This window comes from Dreissena polymorpha, chromosome 6, assembly GCF_020536995.1.
Source record: "Dreissena polymorpha isolate Duluth1 chromosome 6, UMN_Dpol_1.0, whole genome shotgun sequence".
Classification (NCBI taxonomy): Eukaryota; Metazoa; Mollusca; class Bivalvia; order Myida; family Dreissenidae; genus Dreissena; species Dreissena polymorpha.
The window spans coordinates 17,031,318-17,052,155 of NC_068360.1; the positions used below are offsets into that span (position 1 = coordinate 17,031,318).

Sequence of the window (20,838 nt, forward strand, 5' to 3'; positions counted from 1 at the left end):
AGTGGGCTCTTGTGTTTATTTGTGTCTATATTATTTAAAATATGTATTGGTCATGAATATTTTACCGGTATTTGTGTGGGTCCCAGTTATATTATGTTGATATCTATTCGACCTAATGTTATATTTCCATATCATATAATGATATCTAGAATTGCTCAATATTCGGTAAGCCATTTTATATCATGAGCTCTTTGCTAACACATTTGTTGGTGTATGTCTATTTTATGTACATATCTATGCTGATCCTGTCTGCAAGTGTCAGTGTCTACCCATGTCATTTGAAGATATATATGGGTTACTCTTAAGTGTGCATTTCAGTGTCTACCCATGTCATGTGATGATATATATGGTAACTCTTAAGTGTGCATTTCAGTGTCTACCCATGTCATATGATGATATATATGGTTACTCTTAAAGGGACTGTCAACCGCGATTGACGAAAAAATTAAAGTTTTAAAATACCGCATTTTTTTACAATTATTTGTTTATATTGATTAAAATATCACGACTGGTATATTACATAACTAGAAAAAGTTAATATTTTCAGTTTATTCGGAAATAACAATTTCGCGAAGTGAAATCGAAAGTACATCGCGAAGATAGGTGACATAACGATATACACACTATAAATAACGCAAGTAGATTGATAATTTTATATATAAAATATATTCAATTCACTACGCATGCACAATTTGCATTCCTGGGTTTACCACGACGATGATGATCAATCTACTTGCGTTATTTATAGTTAACTGGTAAGATACCTGGTAGACATACCCAGTAAAATTTATTTCCGAATATACTAAAAATATGAAAACTTAACAACTTTTTTCAAGTAATGTAATATACCAGTCGTGATATTTTAATCAATATAAACTAATAATTTAAAAAAAATACGGTAATTTAGAACTTTTCTTTTTTCGTCAATCGCGGTTGACAGTCCTTTTAAGTGTGCATTTCAGTGTCTTCCCATGTCATTTGATGATATATATGGTAACTCTTAAGTGTGCATTGCAGTGTCTACCCAAGTCATTTGATGACATCTATGTGACTTACCAGGTCATATGATGATATATGTGTGTCTACCAATGTCGTATGATGATATCCATCATGACTTTTCATAGTGTATTTTAGTGTAAGTTACACTCTATGTGTGCATTACAGTTTCTACCCATGTCATTTGATGATATTTATTGTAACTCTTAAGTGCGCATTTAAGTGTCTACCCATGTCATATGATGATATCTATCTTGACTGATAGTGTTTTTCAGTGTCTGTCCATTTCATGTGATGATATCTATCTTGACTTTTCATAGTGTATTTCAGTGTCAGTCCATTTCATGTGATGATATATATCTTGAATCTTATGTGTGCATTTCAGTGTCCTACAATGTCATATGATGATATATATTGTAACTCTAAAGTGTTCATTACCTTTCTGTCCATTTCATGTGATGATTTTATGCTTACTCTTAAGTGTGCATTTCAGAGTCTGTGCATTTCATGTGATAATATCTATGTTGAGTCTTCATAGTGTATTTCAGTGTCTGTCCATTTCATGTGATGATTTTATGTTGACTCTTAAGTGTGCATTTCAGTGTCTGTGCATTTCATGTGATGATATCTATCTTGCCTCTTCATATTGTATTTCAGTGTCTGTCTATTTCATGTGATGATATCTATCTTGCCTCTTCATAGTGCACTTCAGTGTCTGTGCATTTCATGTGATGATATCTATCTTGCCTCTTCATATTGTATTTCAGTGTCTGTCCATTTCATGTGATGATATCTATCTTAACTCTTCATAGTGTATTCCAGTGTCTGTCCATTTCATGTGATGATATCTATCTTGATTCTTCATAGTGTAGTTCAGTGTCTGTCCATTTCATGTTATGATATCTATCTTGAATCTTCATAGTGCACTCCAGAGTATGTCCATTTCATTTAATGATATCTATTTTGAATCTTCATAGTGCACTTCAGAGTCTGTCCATTTCATGTGATGATATCTATATTGATTCTTCATAGTGTATTTCAGTGTCTGTCCATTTCATGTGATGATATCTATCTTGACTCTTCATAGTGTATTTAAGTGTCTGTCCATTTTATGTGATGATATCTATCTTGACTCTTCATATTGTATTTTAGTGTATGTCCATTTCATGTAGTGATATTTATCTTGACTTGTTTTGGTGTATTTCAGTGTCTGTCAATTTCATGTGATGCTATCTATCTTAACTCTTAAGTGTGTATTACAGTGTCAGTCCTTTTCATATGATACTTTTTAGTTGACTCTTGAGTGTGTATGTCAGTGTTTGCCCATTTAGTTTGATTATAGTCATCTTCACTCATAGGAGTGCATGTTAGTGCTTGTCCATTTCATATGACGATACATATGTTGACTCTTTAGTGTGTATGTCAGTTTTATTCAATTTGAAATATTACAGAATAAAAATTCAGTAAGAAAAATGAATAGACATTCAGTCAAAATCCTTCTTATAAAACTCCCGTTTACTTAAGTTTATTGAACAATTTATGAATGATTGTATATAACAATCACATATGTCATATATGTGTTAGCCATGACCCACCCTGCTCCACCATATAAATAATTCCAAGCGTGACCAGTGTATAATATACCTAAACTTGAATTTTCATTACACTAGTTTATTTCTTTCTATACTAAAACGAATGAAAACGTTTTTTATCAATAATATTGTCTTGAAAAACAAGCCATCTGGCCAAAATCTAAGCTTGATTGAGTGTGCGACGCCTTCTCAGAACCTGTGACAGGAAAGACCAAGGGTAACTTACGCCTTCACAAACAGATACATATTTTCTTTATTTTGTTTTGTTTTACTCCTCAAATCCTAAAAATTCTAATTATAACTTATTGGATAACTCATTTGTGTTCCAATGTGCTTCTATCTCTGTGCATACTATATGCATTTAACACTACATTTTTTCCTTTGGTGAACGTCTGCAGTCATCAACCTATAGTCAGGTCATTATAGAAAAATATCAACCACCAAAAAATTGCTACACAGTTTAGGTGCGGTAGTCGAGTAGAAACACTCTGGTCTACCGTTCCAGAGGTCCCCGGTTCAATTCCTGGCCGGTGCACTGGACATTTCAGAAATGCTTCAAGTGTTTCCCAAGGGCTCTATTCGCAAAAAGCTAGGGTATCGCACTCGGATTCCTTGTATCGCAACACTGTCGCTTCTGCATGCTGTCTCTTCAGAAAAAAACAAAGGGCCCCATTGGAAATAAGTGCTTGCACTTTCATGGGTTATCATTGACCGCTAGGTCAAAATAAATAAAAATAAACAACTGATCCTGGAAGGGTAGCTGGTCGTTTACAACATCGTAAAATCTTTACTTCTATACAAAGGATTAAAGTCAAACATCTTTCTAACAATTTCCACTTCTAAATGCAGCAGTATTCTTGTAATTTCTTTATTTACAATAAGCTGTCCAAGGGCTTTGCGAAGTCACCTTCTTGTTGATAAGTGCCTACACAGCCAGCTTATAGATGAACTGAGGGAGATGCCGAAATTCAGATACTGCTGGATCATGTCGAGGAATTGTACTCTTTCTTTAATAGGGGCGAGACGACGCAAGTACATGCTACATGTTGTGAGATTTTGATTAAACTCGAGACGGCAAAAGAGATAAAGAAACTCTGTCCTCGAAAACAAGCTAGTGATGGCTGATTCATCAGCTTATGGTAAGCATGGCAAGGATGTTGATCAAGGCGGATCATACTTGGTGTTGGCTAATGCGTTTGCCGGCAGTGTTCGATTGTCTATCCTTTATTTCGGCATCTGAAGACTTCAATTAACTGCGATCTGCGTATTACTACCTGCAGCAAAAGAGCAACCTTGAGAAAACGCACCAATATGGTTATAGGGAGTTCGTTGATGGTTTTTATTCTGTTCATAGGGGCAATCAGTGATGGGTTGAGCTAAGCAGTGATCCAGTCATTTAACAAACAACTATGACGTGTCTAAAGAGTACAGGTGGTCAAACTCGCTGCAGTGGGATGACCGAGAAAATACAAAATCATTGGACACCTGTATCAACATTCATTGACAACGAATTCATGATGGGTTCATTGATTACTACTTAATGAATCTTTATTGACTGAATAATTCACGAAACGCTGATTACTTTTTTTAAACAATTCATTAATTGAAGATAATAAATGAAGCTTTAATTGATTTAATAATTCATGGCGCTTTTATTGATTGTCAAATTCATTTTACATTCATCGATTGAAAAATTCATAAAACGTTCATCTCTTGCGCAGTAAACGAAACGTTTATGTACAGAAAAATTCGGTGACTTTCATTGATTGAAGAATTCATGATATGTTTTATCGATTGTAGAAATCCTATAGGCTTCACAGATTGAAGAATTCTGGAATGTTTGATAACTTGAAGAATTCCTGACGGGTTCATTGAAAGTTCGTTGATTTAAGAATGCATTAAACATTCATTGACTGTAGAAATAATAAAAAGAGCATTGATTAAATAAATGAAACGTTCATTGAATGAACTGATTAAAATCATTGGCTTAATAATTCATTAAACGTCTATCGATCGAAAAATTAATGCCACGTTCATTGATTGAATCAGCCAGGAAACGCTTCTTGATTGAATAATCGTGGAACGTTCATGCATGGAAGAATTCATAAAAAGTTCATTGACTGACGGATTGTTGAAACGTCCATTGACTGAATAATTCATGAAATGTTCAATGACGACTTCATGAAGCTTTCTATGACTACGGAATTCATTTAACATTCTTTGGCTGTACATGTTTCGACTTAATATCCAATTTGCAATTGTTATGTCTTGTAAAGGCATTAATCGACGAAACTAAATGCTTTGAAATTGAAAATTCCATCGCTTGTTCAGTTAAAAAAAATCTTTCAGTTTTCGCATATGTATTGCTTGTGATGCGCTTATTGTACAAAATATTTATTTCTACGGCGATTCTTAGCCCGCATCTCATGCAAATAGGTCAGTTGTCATGTATTGACATAAGAACGTGCACTTAATTCTGGTACACAAGCTAACGCAGGAAATGTGTCGGAAGATGAGCCGCCGTGCTATGACTGAAAAACTGTTGAAAACAGCGAACAATCAAAATAATTTAAACAAATGAGTCGCGTTCTGAGAAAACTGGGCTTAATGAATGTGCGTAAAGTGTCGTCCCAGATTAGCCTGTGCAGTCCGCACATGCTAATCAGGGACGACACTTTCCGCTTTTATGGTATTTTTAGTTTCAAGGAAGTCCCTCTTTACCGAAAATCAAGTTTAGGCGGAAAGTGTCATCCCTGATGAACCTGTGCGGACTGCACAGGCTAATCTGGGATGACACTTTACGCACATGCATTAAGTCCAGTTTTCCCAGAACAAGGCTCAAATAGAAAACGAACAAACGTTTATATTTACTCGAAATCCTTAAGCTAGTTTGTTAGGTATTCTCAATCAAATGCCCATTAACTTATTTGCATGTACTGTACAAACGCCTTCCACTATTTGTTTCAGTGCAGTGTTTTAACTCTGAATATCATAGATCCCATATACGACTTCGTGTCAGCTCGCACACAGCCTAGGTACACCCTTGGTGTAACGCTGTTCACAGGTATGCACACAGGAAGTTGTATTTGCAATGTCTGAAATGGGTCAGGTGACTGGTCTGCAATATCTGCCATGGGTCAGGTGACTGGTCACATGATGATGTTCAAGTTGTATCGGCAATGTCTGCAATGGGTCAGATGACTGGTCACATGTTAAAAAAATCATTTCTTGATACTGAAAATACATTTTCCTTGATAATATAAATCGAATTTAATTGACATCCATATTTACTATGGTGGCATTGAATATTGAATATTGATTTTAACGGCACTGTTTTGATATTAATTGTGATGTAGACAACCAAAATAGCGGTCCTTTTTAGCGAGGCTGTTTTCGGAGAAAACCCGAGCTATTATCATAGCCAGATCGTCCGCCGTCCGCCGTAGGCGTCGTGCTAAAACCTTAACATTGGCTCTAAAATCAAAGTGCTTCCACCTACAACTTTGAAACTTCATATGTAGATGCCCCTTGATGAGTTCTACATGCCACACCCATTTTTGGGTCACTAGGTCAAAAGTCAAGGTCACTGTGACCTCTAATATAAAACTTTAACAAAAACCTTAACATTGCCTCTAAAATCAAAGTGCTTCCACCTACAACTTTGAAACTTCATATGTAGATGCACCTTAATGAGTTCTTCACGCCACACCCATTTACGGTCACTAGGTCAAAGGTCAAGATCACTGTGACCTCTTTAAAAAAATCTGCCAAGCTTTCGCAGCCGAGCGTGGCAACGTTTATGCGGTGCTCTTGTTTACATCCATTATAATTGTTGGCATCGAATTTTTTAGAAGTCGATGTCAAAAGTTCTATGTCAACTTTAGTCGAACATCGAGGCCAACTAGCTATGTGGACGCGTGGTCATGTGCTTGTTATTGAAGCCAAAATCCACAAAACCTGTAAAATTGAACCTTGGAGAAGTCCCGGCTTTGGAACCTTTTTTCCTTAAAAAGTACAAAACCCATTTTGTTTAAATCGGTCATTGACCAACATTTGGTAATAATTAACCCATTTATGCCTATCGTCTAGAAAAAAGGTATTGGCAAACAGCGTAGACCCAGATGAGACGCCGCATGATGCGGCGTTTCATTAGGGTCTACGCTGTTTGCTTAAAGGAATTTCTGTTAGAAATGATCTAAATATAGAAATAAATATAAAAGACATCCCTAATTTTAGAAATAAATTGATCCAATTTAGAAGGATGGGAGAGTCCACTAGGCTTAAATGGGTTAATGGAGTAGTTGCTGTACTTGCTTAGAAAAATGAGTAGGTACACTACGTTCGTACCTTGCATACAATAAAGTATGTAATATTATTATATTCGCTCTTTTAAATAATATAGTAATCAAATGCATTACTTACAAACGAAAAAGTTTTGGTGTGTGAAAAAAACATCATTTTCTTTCATAAGATATGAGGAGTGTTTAGCAAGAATTGAAATATTTTCTGTGGATATTGGGTTGCATCAAGGATTGAGCTGAAAATTGAAGAGGTTTTATCCAGTTATAACTAATGGTTTCAGTTGTTGCTGATTGCACATGGTTGCATATTTATATCATTATATTACAAATCATTGGACATCGTTTGATAAACTGAAATGCGACCCCATCTTATCCCGTCATTGGTATTAAACAATTCTCACGTAGTAACCATAGACAGCCTTTCATCGCGTTGAAATTTAGATTTATCATAAACGGAAATCCATGTGTAGATACAGGCAAAAATCTCCTTATCACTGTGTTTTTAATTGCTTTCTCTAAACCATTTTCTTGAAATGTTTACGTGACCGAAGTAATTAAATACAGATATAGAATGCGTACATTATAACAAATATTTTCAATTTTTAAGTTCGATACAAAGATTAACACTGGAAGCGAACAACATCTTTTATCTCTCGGCTGTGCCATAAGTGCTAGACAACTTGTTCAATATACGAATATTATCAGTTAGTATTCAGCTGAACAAGCAGAACAGAAACATAATAACAGTCCTTTATTTATGGCAAGAGACCAATAACCGAAAAATCAGACAAAATCACACCACACATCACAAAAATCACGCAAAACACACACTTGATGAGATATAGTTGTTCTTTACAGGTTCATGTTGTGGCCTTCTGTGCACGTTAGCGGCCATATTGGCGGCCGTCATTGATCGGCGTTCTGACGTACAAAAATTCATTGATCATCCTCCAGTGGCTAAGGACGATAGCAAAAGTACGGCTTAATTTAAACTCTTCCTACCAATTGGTCCCTGAATTATAACCTTAATTAGGCATTTGTTTTAAATGTGTACAAATGAGCCTTGTTTCGGTAAAACCGGACTTAATGCATGTATGTGCAGTCTGCACAGGCTAAATTAGGGGCGACACTGCATTGCATTGTCAATAGAAGGAAGTATCTTCTAAACCTAATTCCAGTCTAGGCTGAAAGTGTCGTCCCTGATAAGCACGTGCGGACTGCACAGGCTAAACTTGGACGACACTCACGCACATGCTCGGTTTCCCAAGAGCTATTATACGTTAGTGTTTGAAGATTATATTTGTTCGAACTATCCGACATGATTGATCGACTCTGATGTACGCTCACATATAAATTTATCGTTTGATATCTAAGTTTGAACCATTCCTTGTCTCTTCATTCATGGAATGCTCTCTAACCAGATAATTAATTGTGGGTATTTGACGATGGTTAACATATTAATTTCTGATATGCTGATTAAAACATTGTACATGTATGTAATTATTTATATGCTACAAAAAGTGCGTTGGGTTAAATTGTTATACCCCCATTACCATTGGTAATAGGGGCTATATAGGAGTCACTTTGTCGGTCGGTCGGTCGGTCTGTCGGTCTGTCTGTCTGTCCCGAAATTTCATCCGATCTTCACCAAACTTGGTCAGAAGTTGTATCTTGATGATGTCTAGGTCAAGTTTGCATATGGGTCATGCCAGGTCAAAAACTAGGTCACGGGGTCACTTAGTGTGTTTTAAACTGAAAGTTTGTCCGGACCATAACTATGTCATTTATCGTTAGATTTTAAAATGACTTGGTGCATTTGTTCACCATCATGGGACGGTGTGTCGTGTGAAAAAAGTACGTCGATATCTCAAAGGTCAAGGTCACTTTTGGAGTTCAAAGGTCAAATGCTTATCCGGACCATAACTTTGTCATTTATTGAGAGATTTAAAAATCATTTGGCAAATTTGTTCACCATCCTTGGACGGTGTGTCGCGCAAAAGAATTGCGTCAATATCTCCAAGGTCAAGGTCACACTTTGAGTTCAACGCTCATAAATGAGCTTGTCCGGACCATAACTATGTCATTCATTGTAAGATTGTAAAATCATTTAGCACATTTGTTCACCATCATTGGACGGTGTATTGCGCGAAAGAATTACGTCGATATCTCCAATGTAAAGATCACACTTAAAGTTCAAAGGTCAAAAATGGCCATAAATGACCATGTCCGGGCCATAACTATGTTGTTTATTGTGAAACTTTAAAATCATTTGGCATATTTGTTCACCATCATTGGACGGTGTGTCGCGCGAAAGAATTACGGCGATATCTCCAAATTCAAGGCCACACTTTGAGTTCAAAGGTCAAAAATGGCTATAAATGAGCTTGTCCGGGCCATAACTATCTCGTTCATTGTGAGATTTAAAAATCATTTGGCACACATGTTCCTCATCATTGGACTGTGCGTCGCGCGAAAGAATTACGTCGATATCTCCAAGGTCAAGGTCACACATTGAGTTCAAAGGTAAAAAATGTCCATGAATGAGCTTGTCAGGGCCATACCTATGTCGTTCGTTGTGAGATTTTAAAATCATTTGGCACATTTGTTCACCATAATTGTACGGTGTGTCGCGCGAAAGAATTACGTCGATATCTCCAAGGTCAAGGTCACACTTTGAGTTCAAAGGTAAAAAATTGCCATAAATGAGCTTGTCCGGGCCATAACTATGTAGTTTATTGTGAGATTTTAAAATCATTTGGCTCTTTTGTTTACCATCATTGGACGGCGTGTCGCGCAAAAGAATTACGTCGATATCTCCAAGGTCAAGGTCACACTTTTAGTTTAAAGGTCAAAAATGGCAATAAATGATTTTGTCTGGGCCATAACTATGTCATTCATTGTGAGATTTAACAATGACTCTGTACATTAATTTTGTTCACAGTCATTGGACGGCGTTTCATGTGAAAGAATTCAAGAGTTCAAAGATCCAAATGGCTATAAATGATAATGGCATAATAATTAATAAAAATCGCCATTAATTAGATTCTTTTGTTTTGTGAAGACAGCATGAAAAATAGTCTGTGTCAATGCGGTATACGTCACATCTGTGACAAGGCTCTAGTTATTTGCGTAGATAGTTTTGGTGTTAGCGAAGTGTGATTCTTTAGGGTATGGGCGATGTTGATGTTTTTATATGTATATCTTAATTGATCTATGAACCTTGTTTATACAATTAGAGGTAAACACTACCGTGTTTTTTCTTGAAATTAGGAGTACAGATATATTTCAAATTTATATGGAAACAAAGCAACGTTCATAACTGCTTTAACACGATTTAGAGGGACAGCCTTACGAACACACGGGGAGTCGGGTAGATGGCATTAACGACATATAACACCGAACACTGAACGTGCATGTAAAACTGTCGTGTACTTGATGACAATTTGAAATGCTTTGCTAGATTGCCCGGTATTTGTAGGTTTACGCAAACAATATACAAATGCGAAGTTTGAAAAATACGAATGTGATCGAATATAATGACTTAATGAAATCGATTAATGAAACAACAGTAACATGGTTCGTAACTTATTTTTAAGGCCTTTCATTTAAATACACAATTTAAATTCTTGTGAGTTTTATTATTAACACTTTTAATAGTAATTATATTAAGTAATTATATGTGATGTATGTTCTCGTCAAAATTAGTCTGTACCTTTCGCATGTGTCTTAAAAATGTTTTCTTTATTTTGACATTAGAAATCACGCTTACAAAATTATTTCAAAATGAAACCATGCACAAAGGTATCGCTTTTCTTTGTTAACTTTAAAAAAACTTATAAGCTCAGTTGAATTATCCGAAAGGATATTAAAAAATTATAACTCTCTGATTATACTCCTTTAATTGACGTTTCGGCATAATGCCTTTATCAAAACATTGGAAATTATATGTTAACTACATTTTTACGTCTTTTGACTGCACAATTTAAATAACAAAGAAAAATGTTTTTAAACGTCAAATGACGTTGTACATGATGACGTCATAAATGGGTAAACTTATTTAATGACTCTAATTATTTCAATCCATATCTATGTATAATATTCTAATGATATTTGATTAAATAATCATATATACTTGCTATTCTATATATCATATACACATTATGGACAAGATAAATTGCATACAGTTCTATTATTTTTACATTCATTTATGTTGATGATTAATATAAAATGTTTTTCACATATATTTTTTACCTATTTAATTTATGATAATAAGTTAAGGTAGATTATAATTACATATGATGATGATTGTTTTATTGTAAAATATCAATTTATTAAATATATAAAGCACACATTTAACATAAGATTAAGATACAGTATGTAAGTGTTTAATGTCATTTCATTTTTGGCGAATTTTTACATTTTTTGGCGCCATTTTATATAACGCCATTTATGACGTCATCATGTACAACGTCATTTGACGTTTAAAAACATTTTTCTTTGTTATTTAAATTGTGCAGTCAAAAGACGTAAAAATGTAGTTAACATATAATTTCCAATGTTTTGATAAAGGCATTATGCCGAAACGTCAATTAAAAGATTTAAAAAAACTTACGAATCACCCATCTGATAGGTCTTCCGGTTTGTCGGTCGATTTGTATGTCATAGAATGTAAAAGTTTATGGAGCGAACTACTTCCAAGCTCCATATAATATTTGTCAAGAAGTGGAAACTTAAAACATGCAATCACCATGAAGTGAAGATGAGCAAGACACCTCTTTTAAGGGACCTTTTTCACAGATTTTGGCATGTATTGAAGTTTGTCATTAAATGATTTATATTGATAAAGCTCCAGTAAAAACAAAAATAAAATTAAAGAAAGAAAAAAAGTAACCCTCAACTGGGCTCGAACCGCTGACCTCTTGAGTAAAAGTCAAACGCTCAGACCACTTGGCCATCCGTGTTCATACAATGAGTGATGTATTTTATGCTTTTTATAAGCAATCCTCGTTGTGTCACAAAGTATAACGACAGCAACAGAACTTTCCAAATTATCCAATCGTTTCGCGTTGCAACGCTTTATAATTTTCAGGTTTTCAAATCGTCAAAAGATGCATATAATGGATATTTTAGAGCATGGTTAATATTCAGTATTACTGTTTCCTCACAAATATCATAACTAAAACGAAAATTTGCGAATCTGAAACATTTTATTTTATTTGGTCAATTTACCAAAACGTGAAAAGGCCCCTTTAATCTCCAATGATCCCTACACATTCTGATTTGGTCTGAACGTAGCTGACAGAGCGGGTATAAATAACGTTTGTGACCTAATCCTAAATTTAACAGAGGTAGAATCTAATAGTAGATAGTATGCTTTAAGAATCATAATAGATATTATTCTTTAATAAACTCGTTTCGTATTAGTATTAGTAACGTTTGTGACCAAGCTCTTCATTTTACAGAAGAGGAATAGAAGTTTATCCGTATATCTGATGTAAAGCGATTTCCGTCCACATTCTGGCTTATTGCCATCAGCTCCGCTCTCTTCTACCTGCAGCTTTTCCCCTTCGTGACACAGGGAGAGTAGGTTTGTTTATTATTCTAGATGTGTTTGCTCAATTTTAAGCGATTGCTTTATCATCGGGTTTCCTTCTTATATGATACGAGTGACAATTGATTTGGGTTTCGTTGTTTATACATATTACAACTTGCAATTTATGAAATTTGTTTGCTTTTACATACCAGTTACAACCTTTTATTAATGAGTTGTGTTTGATTGCACTTATATTTTTAACATAATTTTGGTTATCTTTTACATATTTTTACAACTCTCGATAAATGAGTTTGACTTCATTTCCATATGTTTTTACCCTACCGGTTTCACCGGAGGGGATTATGATTTGTGCTCTGTGTGTCAGTCTGTCAGTCAGTCCGACACATTTTTCTGGATCCTGCGATTACTTTAAAAGTTCTTCATATTTTTTCATGAAACTTAAAATATGGACAGATGGCAATATTGAGATTATGCACGTCATTTCATTTCGTTCCTACGTCAAGAATTCTGGTTGTTATGGCAACAAATATATACAAAAACATATTCTGACAATGGTGGAGCCTGTAGGGGACATATATTGCTTGGCAAAAGTCTTGTGACAACATGGTACTAGTATGTATTTATTTGGCTTTTTCTAAACTTGCATGTTACAACTTACAATAAATGATTAATTAAAATATTCATAAACATGGCTGTATCGGTCTTCTTTGCTTTTGAAGGCTGTTCTTTGCAACGAAGTATTCAAGAAGTCCGAAAGAGGCAAATACGATAAACAGGTAAACCGTGAGTGTGTAATGTAGTGTTGCATATTAGTCGCGTTCTGGGAAAACTGGGCATAATGCATGTGCGTAAAGTGTCGTCCCAGATTAGCCTGTGCAGTCCGCACAGACTAATCAGGGACGACACTTTTCGCCTCAACTAGAGTTTTGCTAAGAAGAGACTTTCTTTAAACAGAAAATACCATAAAAGCGGAAAGTGTCGTCCCTGATTAGCCTGTGCTAGGACTGCACAGGCTAATCAGGGACGACACTTTACACACATGCAATATGCCCAGTTTTCTCAGAACGCGACTCATATATTGTCTTATATTATATAGCTCATTGGTGATTTGCCTTAATTGAAGACAAGCGGGCAAGATGTTCGCTCTTGGTAAAGTTTTATTATTTCCTATATGTTTCATAACAGGTAGTATGGAGAGGCTTTACAAGTTAAAATGCAATTGTTTTTATGAATGCCATTTTGTATTATTATATTTTGAAGTTTGTCTTAAAGGCACATTAATGTTCCATTAGAATTTTGGGACAGTAAAATTCATCCACTGATTGTACCAGACAAATAAGCACCCACTGTCTAGCTATAATTCCGTATCACCTTACCTATAATGTTATGCAATGGTATTAACTTAAATATAACATTCGCTATGTAACAGTAATATCTATATGCTGGTCTATGCAGCATGGTATACCTGGTTGGAGCGGTTTCGATGCCACTGTTCGGTGTTGCCTGTACTTCCTGATGACCCGCCTCGTCCTGGGGCTGACCAGCCATATCATGATGACCTTCACCTTTGTGGAGCCGTACGTATGCACGGTATGAAAACAGAACCATGTTTTATCAAACATTATTATTATACTTAAAATTGGGTCGAATCTTAAATGTATGGTACGATTTTTAATGTAAGTGACACGGGGATAATTTGCTCGACCATGTCAAAATGTTTGAGCCATAGTTCTAAGCTTTTTTTCGGCGTCTTCTAAAAGCTCTGGGTATGTTGTATCCCCGATTATTTTACCCATTTATCCCAATGTAATTGTTGAGTCTTTCGTTACAAATATGATAATGTTATTGAAAAACAAGCGCTCTGAAACTTATATCCACATTTAATGATATTTATAAAGCTTTCCTTTTTAATGGGTCGTGCTTACATTGTAAGGTCATTCCGGTCGCGAATATTTCAAGGCGTGATTGCCCGTTGGTTATTTTATTGTCCCCTACCGGTGAAACCGGAGGGGACTTATGGTTTGCGCTCCGTCTGTCAGTCTGTCTGTTTGTCCGTCACACTTTTCTGGATCCTGCGATAACTTTTAAAGTTCTTCAAATGTTTTCATGAAACTTTAAACATGGATATATTGCAATTTGGAGATTATGCGCGTCATTTCATTTTGGTCCTACGTCAAGAATTCTGGTTTCTATGACAACAAATAATTATTTTTTTTACTGACAATGGTGGAGTTTCACCAGTAGGGGACAATATTGCTTGGCAATCTCTTGTTATATTTAGTTATTTTACATATTCAGAGAATTTATTGGAAGTTGGTCGCTTTTATAATTTTTATATTAAATGGTGTTGTTGTTTGTAGTTTAATGTATTGTATAGGCGGTGACCTGCCTTAAATTAAATACTAGCTGATGGTAAAAAGAATATATTTCCTGATATTGTTTCTCGAGTTTTATCATTCCAATATTCATACATTTGTACGTGTATGCAATTGCTCTGCCGCTATCTGATTTATGATGGCAATTTTTCAGAACACTCATGATTCTAATATTAAACTGCGTGATGTAAAAACTGTGGTCACAAATATGGGGAAGGTGTAGTCCACTGTTTCTTTGTTTTTCAGGTGATTCTTAGTCTAGGATACTCCTTGGTAACCACCACATGTTGGCCCCTGGTGTCCTACGCGGTCCCTCTGAGGTACATTACCTCGGCACTGCGTTCGGAATGTAAGCATCGACTTTGTATATATACATGTAGTTCATTGCAATATATTTTTAATTTACCCTCTGATGTACCTGGGAACTGCGTTCGGGATGTAGGCATGGACTTTTAATATAAAGTTAATTGCAATATATTTTCTTAATTTACACTCGGCACTTTGTTCGGGATGTAATCATCTACATTTTGTAATGTTAATGTCTTTGTAATATTACCTTGTACGATATAAATGTCACCTCAATACATTCGTGAATATGTTATTTAAACAATTTCGATTTTCCGCGACTATCGCTTGTAGAATTGTTGCACAATTACAATATTCGAAAAATCTTCTTTATTCGGCGTTTATATGCAATTTAAATTCTCTACTGTTCGTGTGTAAAAACAATGTACGAACGTCGTCGTTGAACTCAGCACAGGCTAATCAGGGACGATACTTTGCGCTTGTTTGATATTTCTCGTTAAAGAAAGTCTCTTCTTAGCAAAAATCCAGGTTATGCGGAAAGTATCGTCCCTGATTAGCATTTGCGGACTGTACATGCTAATCTGGGACGACACTTTACGCACATGCATTTAACACCAGAGCGCGGTTCATGTGTATATGAATTATATTCTTTCAGCAAATATATGTATTCTTTTCAGCATGGGCACCATTATTTCTGTGGGGCAGGCTATTGATACGTATTTTGTTGGCTTCATCGTCGACACTGCGGGCTATCTGGTCCTCGAAGTGTTCTTTACCATGTGCGTCATCTGTAAGTTTCACCAATTCTGAGAGGACTCATTGTTGAAACGATTAATTTTTCGGCCAGTTACACTAAATAGTTTACCTCACCTTCTTGTGCATCTGGATTGAAAGCGGGTATATAGGCAATCATACTACTATTTCAAAACAGATAAAACTTTGATAAATCAAGAAGGGAAATAAAGGTTCTAAAGAAGAAGTTTCCAGAAAATAATCGAAATAAAATTTTAAGCCGATTGCGAGTAATTTTCTTCTGTACAGCAAAGAACTCTTTCGCGTACAAAAGACATGTACTATTTTCGGAAATCCGCATTCGGCCTTGCATATTCGTCTAGACGACACATACTGACGTAGACGCTTTTATGGTTTTACAACAAATACCAGTAATTTTGTTAAAACGGCGGTAACTCTTATTCGTCATACATTTCACCGAAGTAAACAATATTTAAACAGTGGTTTAATATCAAGATTGTTAATTTATTGTATTTAACATTCATATGTTGGTGTAAGAGTGCGATGATATAATGTTGACATATACGCCGTATGTATATTCTCTGTAAGGTCCATCAATGTTAGTTTCTTACCCGGGAACTATAAACCAATAATGAATCAATTCATGGTTTAAAGGTTTTCGCCCTAGTGTTATCATATTGTAGTAGCCGCGTCAACACATATCATAATTCACATTTCATAAATCGCGTGCTCACAACATGTGCTGCAACACAGATCACGGTTTGCCATGTTTCCCCTGTGTTCAAATAAACTTTGAAATTATGTATGATGTTCTATATTTAGTAATGACATGCGAATATATGCCGAAAATTTTCGGGGAGCATATAGTTGCCGGTTTGAAGTTCCGTACTTCCTTACTTCCGTCCTTCCGTCACACGTTTGTTACATTTTCTCATAGCACCTTCAATACCTTACCGATCTCTTTCATATTTGGCATGCAGGTACATTGCACGGACCTCTACCTTTTGATGAGGTTTGAGGTCAATGGGGTCAAGGTCAAGGTCACCGAAGCTAATAATATATGTTTCCGTCACACTTTTGTTACAGTTTCTCATAGAACCTTCAATACTTTTGCGATCTCTTTCATGTTTGGCATGTAGGTGCCTTGCATGGACTTTACCTATTGATGAGGTTTGAGGTCACTGGGGTACGGTCACCAAGGCTTATAATAAATTTTTCCGTCACAATTTTGTAACAGTTTCTCATAGCAGCTTCAATACTTTACTGATCTCTTTCCTATTTGGCATGTAGGTGCCTTGCATAGACCTCTACATTTTGATGAGGTTTGAGGTCACTGGGGTCAAGGTCAAGGTCACCAAGGCTAATAATATATGTTTCCGTCACACTTTTGCAACAGTTTCTCATAGCACCTTCAATTCTTTACCGATCTCTTTCATATTCGCCATGTAGGTACCTTGCATTTGATGAGGTTTGAGGTCACTGGGTTCAAGGTCACCGAGGCTAATAATAGAATTTTCCGTCACACGTTTGTTACAGTTTCTCATAGCACCTTCAATTCTATACCGATCTCTTTCATATTTGGCATGTAGGTACCTTGCATAAACCTCTACCTTTTGATCAGGTTTGAAGTCACTGGGGTCAAGGTCACCAGGCTAATAATAGATTTTTAGGTGGTTATTTACACATAGATTGACAAACGCATCATCGAGGAGCATCCATCAGTTTCACTGATATTCTTGTTTTATACTTTTGTTAGCTTCAATGATAGCAGCTGCGTTGTTGTATTTACGGGACGCGTCAACAGGTAACATAAATTGTTTATGTTTAGTTGTAAAAACTCCTGATATTGCCTATAGAGTTTCAGCATTACTGTATTAAATTAAAAAAAGTATATACCGTTTAATCGTATAATGAATACAGAAAAATCTCTTTATTGATATCAAAGTATATGACTCTCAATAGAGGATGTATTTCATGCGCTCCCAGTCGCCGCTTTTACAGTTCTTCAGAACTGTCTTCCATTGCAATTCATTTCACACGAATTCAACACAAATGAAATTGTATATGCATCATTGTATTTGGAAAAAAACACGAAATTTGATAGCGTATATTTAGCAGTTTCGGTATCAATCGGTCGGTCCGTGTGGTGGTTTGTTTCCGGTATGTCCGCATAAAATGTTAAAAAATCTGTGATGCGAACTATTTATGCGTTTCTCAAGTGTTTTCATTGAAACTCAAATTGTCATCACCGTAAAGTGTATAACTGCAATACATATTTTGGCCGTGTTTTGAGAAAACAGGGCTTAATGCATGTGCGTAAAGTGTCGTCCCAGATTAGCCTGTGCAGTCCGCACAGGCTAATCAGGGACGACACTTTCCGCTTTTATGGTATTTTTAGTTTCAAGGAAGTCCCTCCTTACCGAAAATCAAGCTTAGGCGGAAAGTGTCGTCCCTGATTAGCCTGTGTGGATTGCACAGGCTAATCTGGGATGACACTTTACGCACATGCATTAAGCCCCGTTTTCTCAGAACGCGTCTCATTTTTCACTCGAATTGATCCACGTATTCATAAGTTTTGTGCCCTTGATCTTCGCCGTCGTCATGGCTGCTATGCCTGTGGAAAACCTGCGCGGTCGTATTTAGTCATTTTGATGACAAAACTATAATTTCAATTAGATGTATCATGACGGTCACTAATTGCTAGAATGCAAATAAAATTTCTGTTTTGTTTTATTTAATATGCATCGTCCTTGTATAATACACACGTCGTTCTTATATGATAGATTTCTATGGTCCAGAACTGTTGGCCATATAACAGTCAAACACATTTTTTGTTTATAATTGGAATTAAAACACATACATGCATACTATTTAGAGATCATACTGGTTTTGGTGTTATTTTATTGCTTCTATCGACACTTTTCATTTCAGATGGCCTACTGAATCTAAGTACAAAACAACGTGCAGTTTTTCTCAAGCATCATGTGTGAGACAGACTTTGTAGAAAACGTTCAGATTTGCTGTGAGATTTTAAATTTAATTTGATTAAATTTCGGCGTGTTATTGTGATTATTTTGTTAATATTGTTGCATGCAGTGCCAAATTATTGTTTGTTTTAAAATCTCAGCATTACATGCGCGTGTATGTTGGTATGATGTTTTACAGAGGAAATAAAATATTGCACTTAAACATATCAGAATTTGTATTTCGGGCCATATTTACACAGTACAAAGCAGCGTTTTATTTTTTTGATTAAAAATTTCATTAAAAAAAGCGTTTGGAAAAATACCTATTTTATTTTTACCATCGCCAAAGGCGGATTGATATACCATCGGCGTTGTCCGTCCCTCCGTTTGTCAGTCCGTTCGTCCGTCTGTCTGTCCGTTCGTATGTCACGAAATTTTGAAATAGGCAGGGGAAATCAATTCAACAAATTTGCTTGTTAAATATGAATTACATATATCATAGTTGAAGTGAAAGCCTTGGTCTGTTTTGCATTGTATGGGTCGCGTTCACATTGTTTTTACACGAAATAAACCATTCATTTACGTTGTGTAAAACTAGTAAAGTTATAAGTTTTAATTTATGTAAAGCATACCGGCAAAAGCACTTCGTTTAGTGACAAAGGTTAACAAATTAACAGCGAAGGGTAAATTAGTCAGGAACTATAAAGGCTCACGAAGTAAGTATTTGGAAACTATTCTAAACACGACGCGTGAGTTCATGTCAAGCACTTTAACGCCTCTTGCGTGCTTATTGCGATGTCGATGTCAATATTCTGACAAGCTTTCATTTATTCAAACTGCACCCGCAGCCGAGCATTGGCATCCGTTATGTGGTGCTGTTGTTTAGAATATATTATAGTCCTCACATTCTTAGGCATATTGCATTTTTCCATTGGTGCCTTGATATGCATATAGAGATAGCCATTCCACTGTCGGTTGTCGAACAGCGATTATGCCGAATATGTATCTATAGCGGCCTTCCGTTTGTCCCTATTTACACGAGCCTTCTTCCTGTAGGGAGAATTGATTTAAAAAACCCACCGTCCACTAGGTATTTCTCATCAATGTGTGAATTCCGAAGCGTATGAAGTTCTTCCGTTAGGAGGCTGCATTATGTGTGTACCCGGAGTTTGTCCCAGCACTCCTACCTAATTAACGTGTTCGACTCATGAACGTTGGGATTTTTTTAAGCTCTGATTTTTAGGTATTAAGTGGTTAAATAAAGATTTTTTTAATTTGGGTGTGGTCTTGTGCTATGTGTGTGTGGGTGGGGGGGGGGGGGGGGGGGCGGGGTGGAGTACACGGAGGAAACTCCACTTGTCAGGTATGGTGACAATTACCCAAACTCATATGCTTCCGGAAACAGTAACTGAACACGGGTCGTTGTTATTTGTATTATTTATGTAAACTGTTTTAATTTAAAAATTACACAATCGCCAACTAATGAATTAACAAGTTTCATTTTGGTCACATGGTTTTGTTGTTTTCATCAAAATTGCTGACAACATGTGCAATTGAGACAAAAACCTGCTATTAACCCATTTATGCCTATTGGACTCTCCCATCCTTCTAAATTGGATCAATTTATTCCCAAAATTAGGGATGTCTAGTATATATATTTCTATATTTATAATATTTCTTACAGAAATTCCTTTAAGCAAACAGCGCAGACCCTGATGAGACTCCGCATCATGCGGCGTCTCATCTGGGTCTACGCTGTTTGCCAAGGCCTTTTTTTCTAGACGCTATGCATAAATGGGTTAAATATACAAATCCATCAACGCATTCATAGTTCATCCTACTGAGACGCACAGTGTATTCCTTTTTCTTTTTCGTCTTTATCTGACCTGGGATGGTATTCCATAAACATCTTAAGTCATTTCTTAAATAATTTCACTTAAGGTCAAAATTACAATGTTTTGTTTTTCTTTACTTAATAAGGAAACACATGTTTTT

At 35.9% G+C, this 20,838-nt stretch overlaps 2 protein-coding genes and 1 long non-coding RNA gene across 4 annotated transcripts in view; 2 read left to right on the top strand and 1 right to left on the bottom strand.

The window, feature by feature from the left end:
- Nucleotides 1–20,838, bottom strand: part of LOC127836522 (DNA replication licensing factor mcm7-A-like) — a 194,240-nt gene that overhangs the window by 57,292 nt on the left and 116,110 nt on the right. The gene's annotated exons all lie outside the window — the stretch shown is intronic.
- LOC127836533 (uncharacterized) lies at nucleotides 12,340–13,947 on the top strand. Its single transcript, XR_008028812.1, has 3 exons — nucleotides 12,340–12,472; nucleotides 13,163–13,219; nucleotides 13,899–13,947. It is a non-coding gene; the product is annotated as an uncharacterized LOC127836533 (long non-coding RNA).
- On the top strand, nucleotides 13,946–19,070 carry LOC127836532 (major facilitator superfamily domain-containing protein 1-like). Of its 2 annotated transcripts, XM_052363191.1 has the most exons (5): nucleotides 13,946–14,033; nucleotides 15,065–15,167; nucleotides 15,802–15,914; nucleotides 17,634–17,681; nucleotides 18,809–19,070. In XM_052363191.1, the coding sequence occupies exons 2-5, from the start codon at nucleotides 15,103–15,105 to the stop codon at nucleotides 18,865–18,867; spliced, it is 285 nt and encodes a 94-aa protein (XP_052219151.1). In that variant the 5' UTR covers nucleotides 13,946–14,033; nucleotides 15,065–15,102; the 3' UTR covers nucleotides 18,868–19,070. The 2 variants fall into 2 exon arrangements, with proteins under 2 accessions (XP_052219151.1, XP_052219150.1); XM_052363190.1 differs by lacking the exon at nucleotides 17,634–17,681 and having other exon boundaries at nucleotides 13,952–14,033.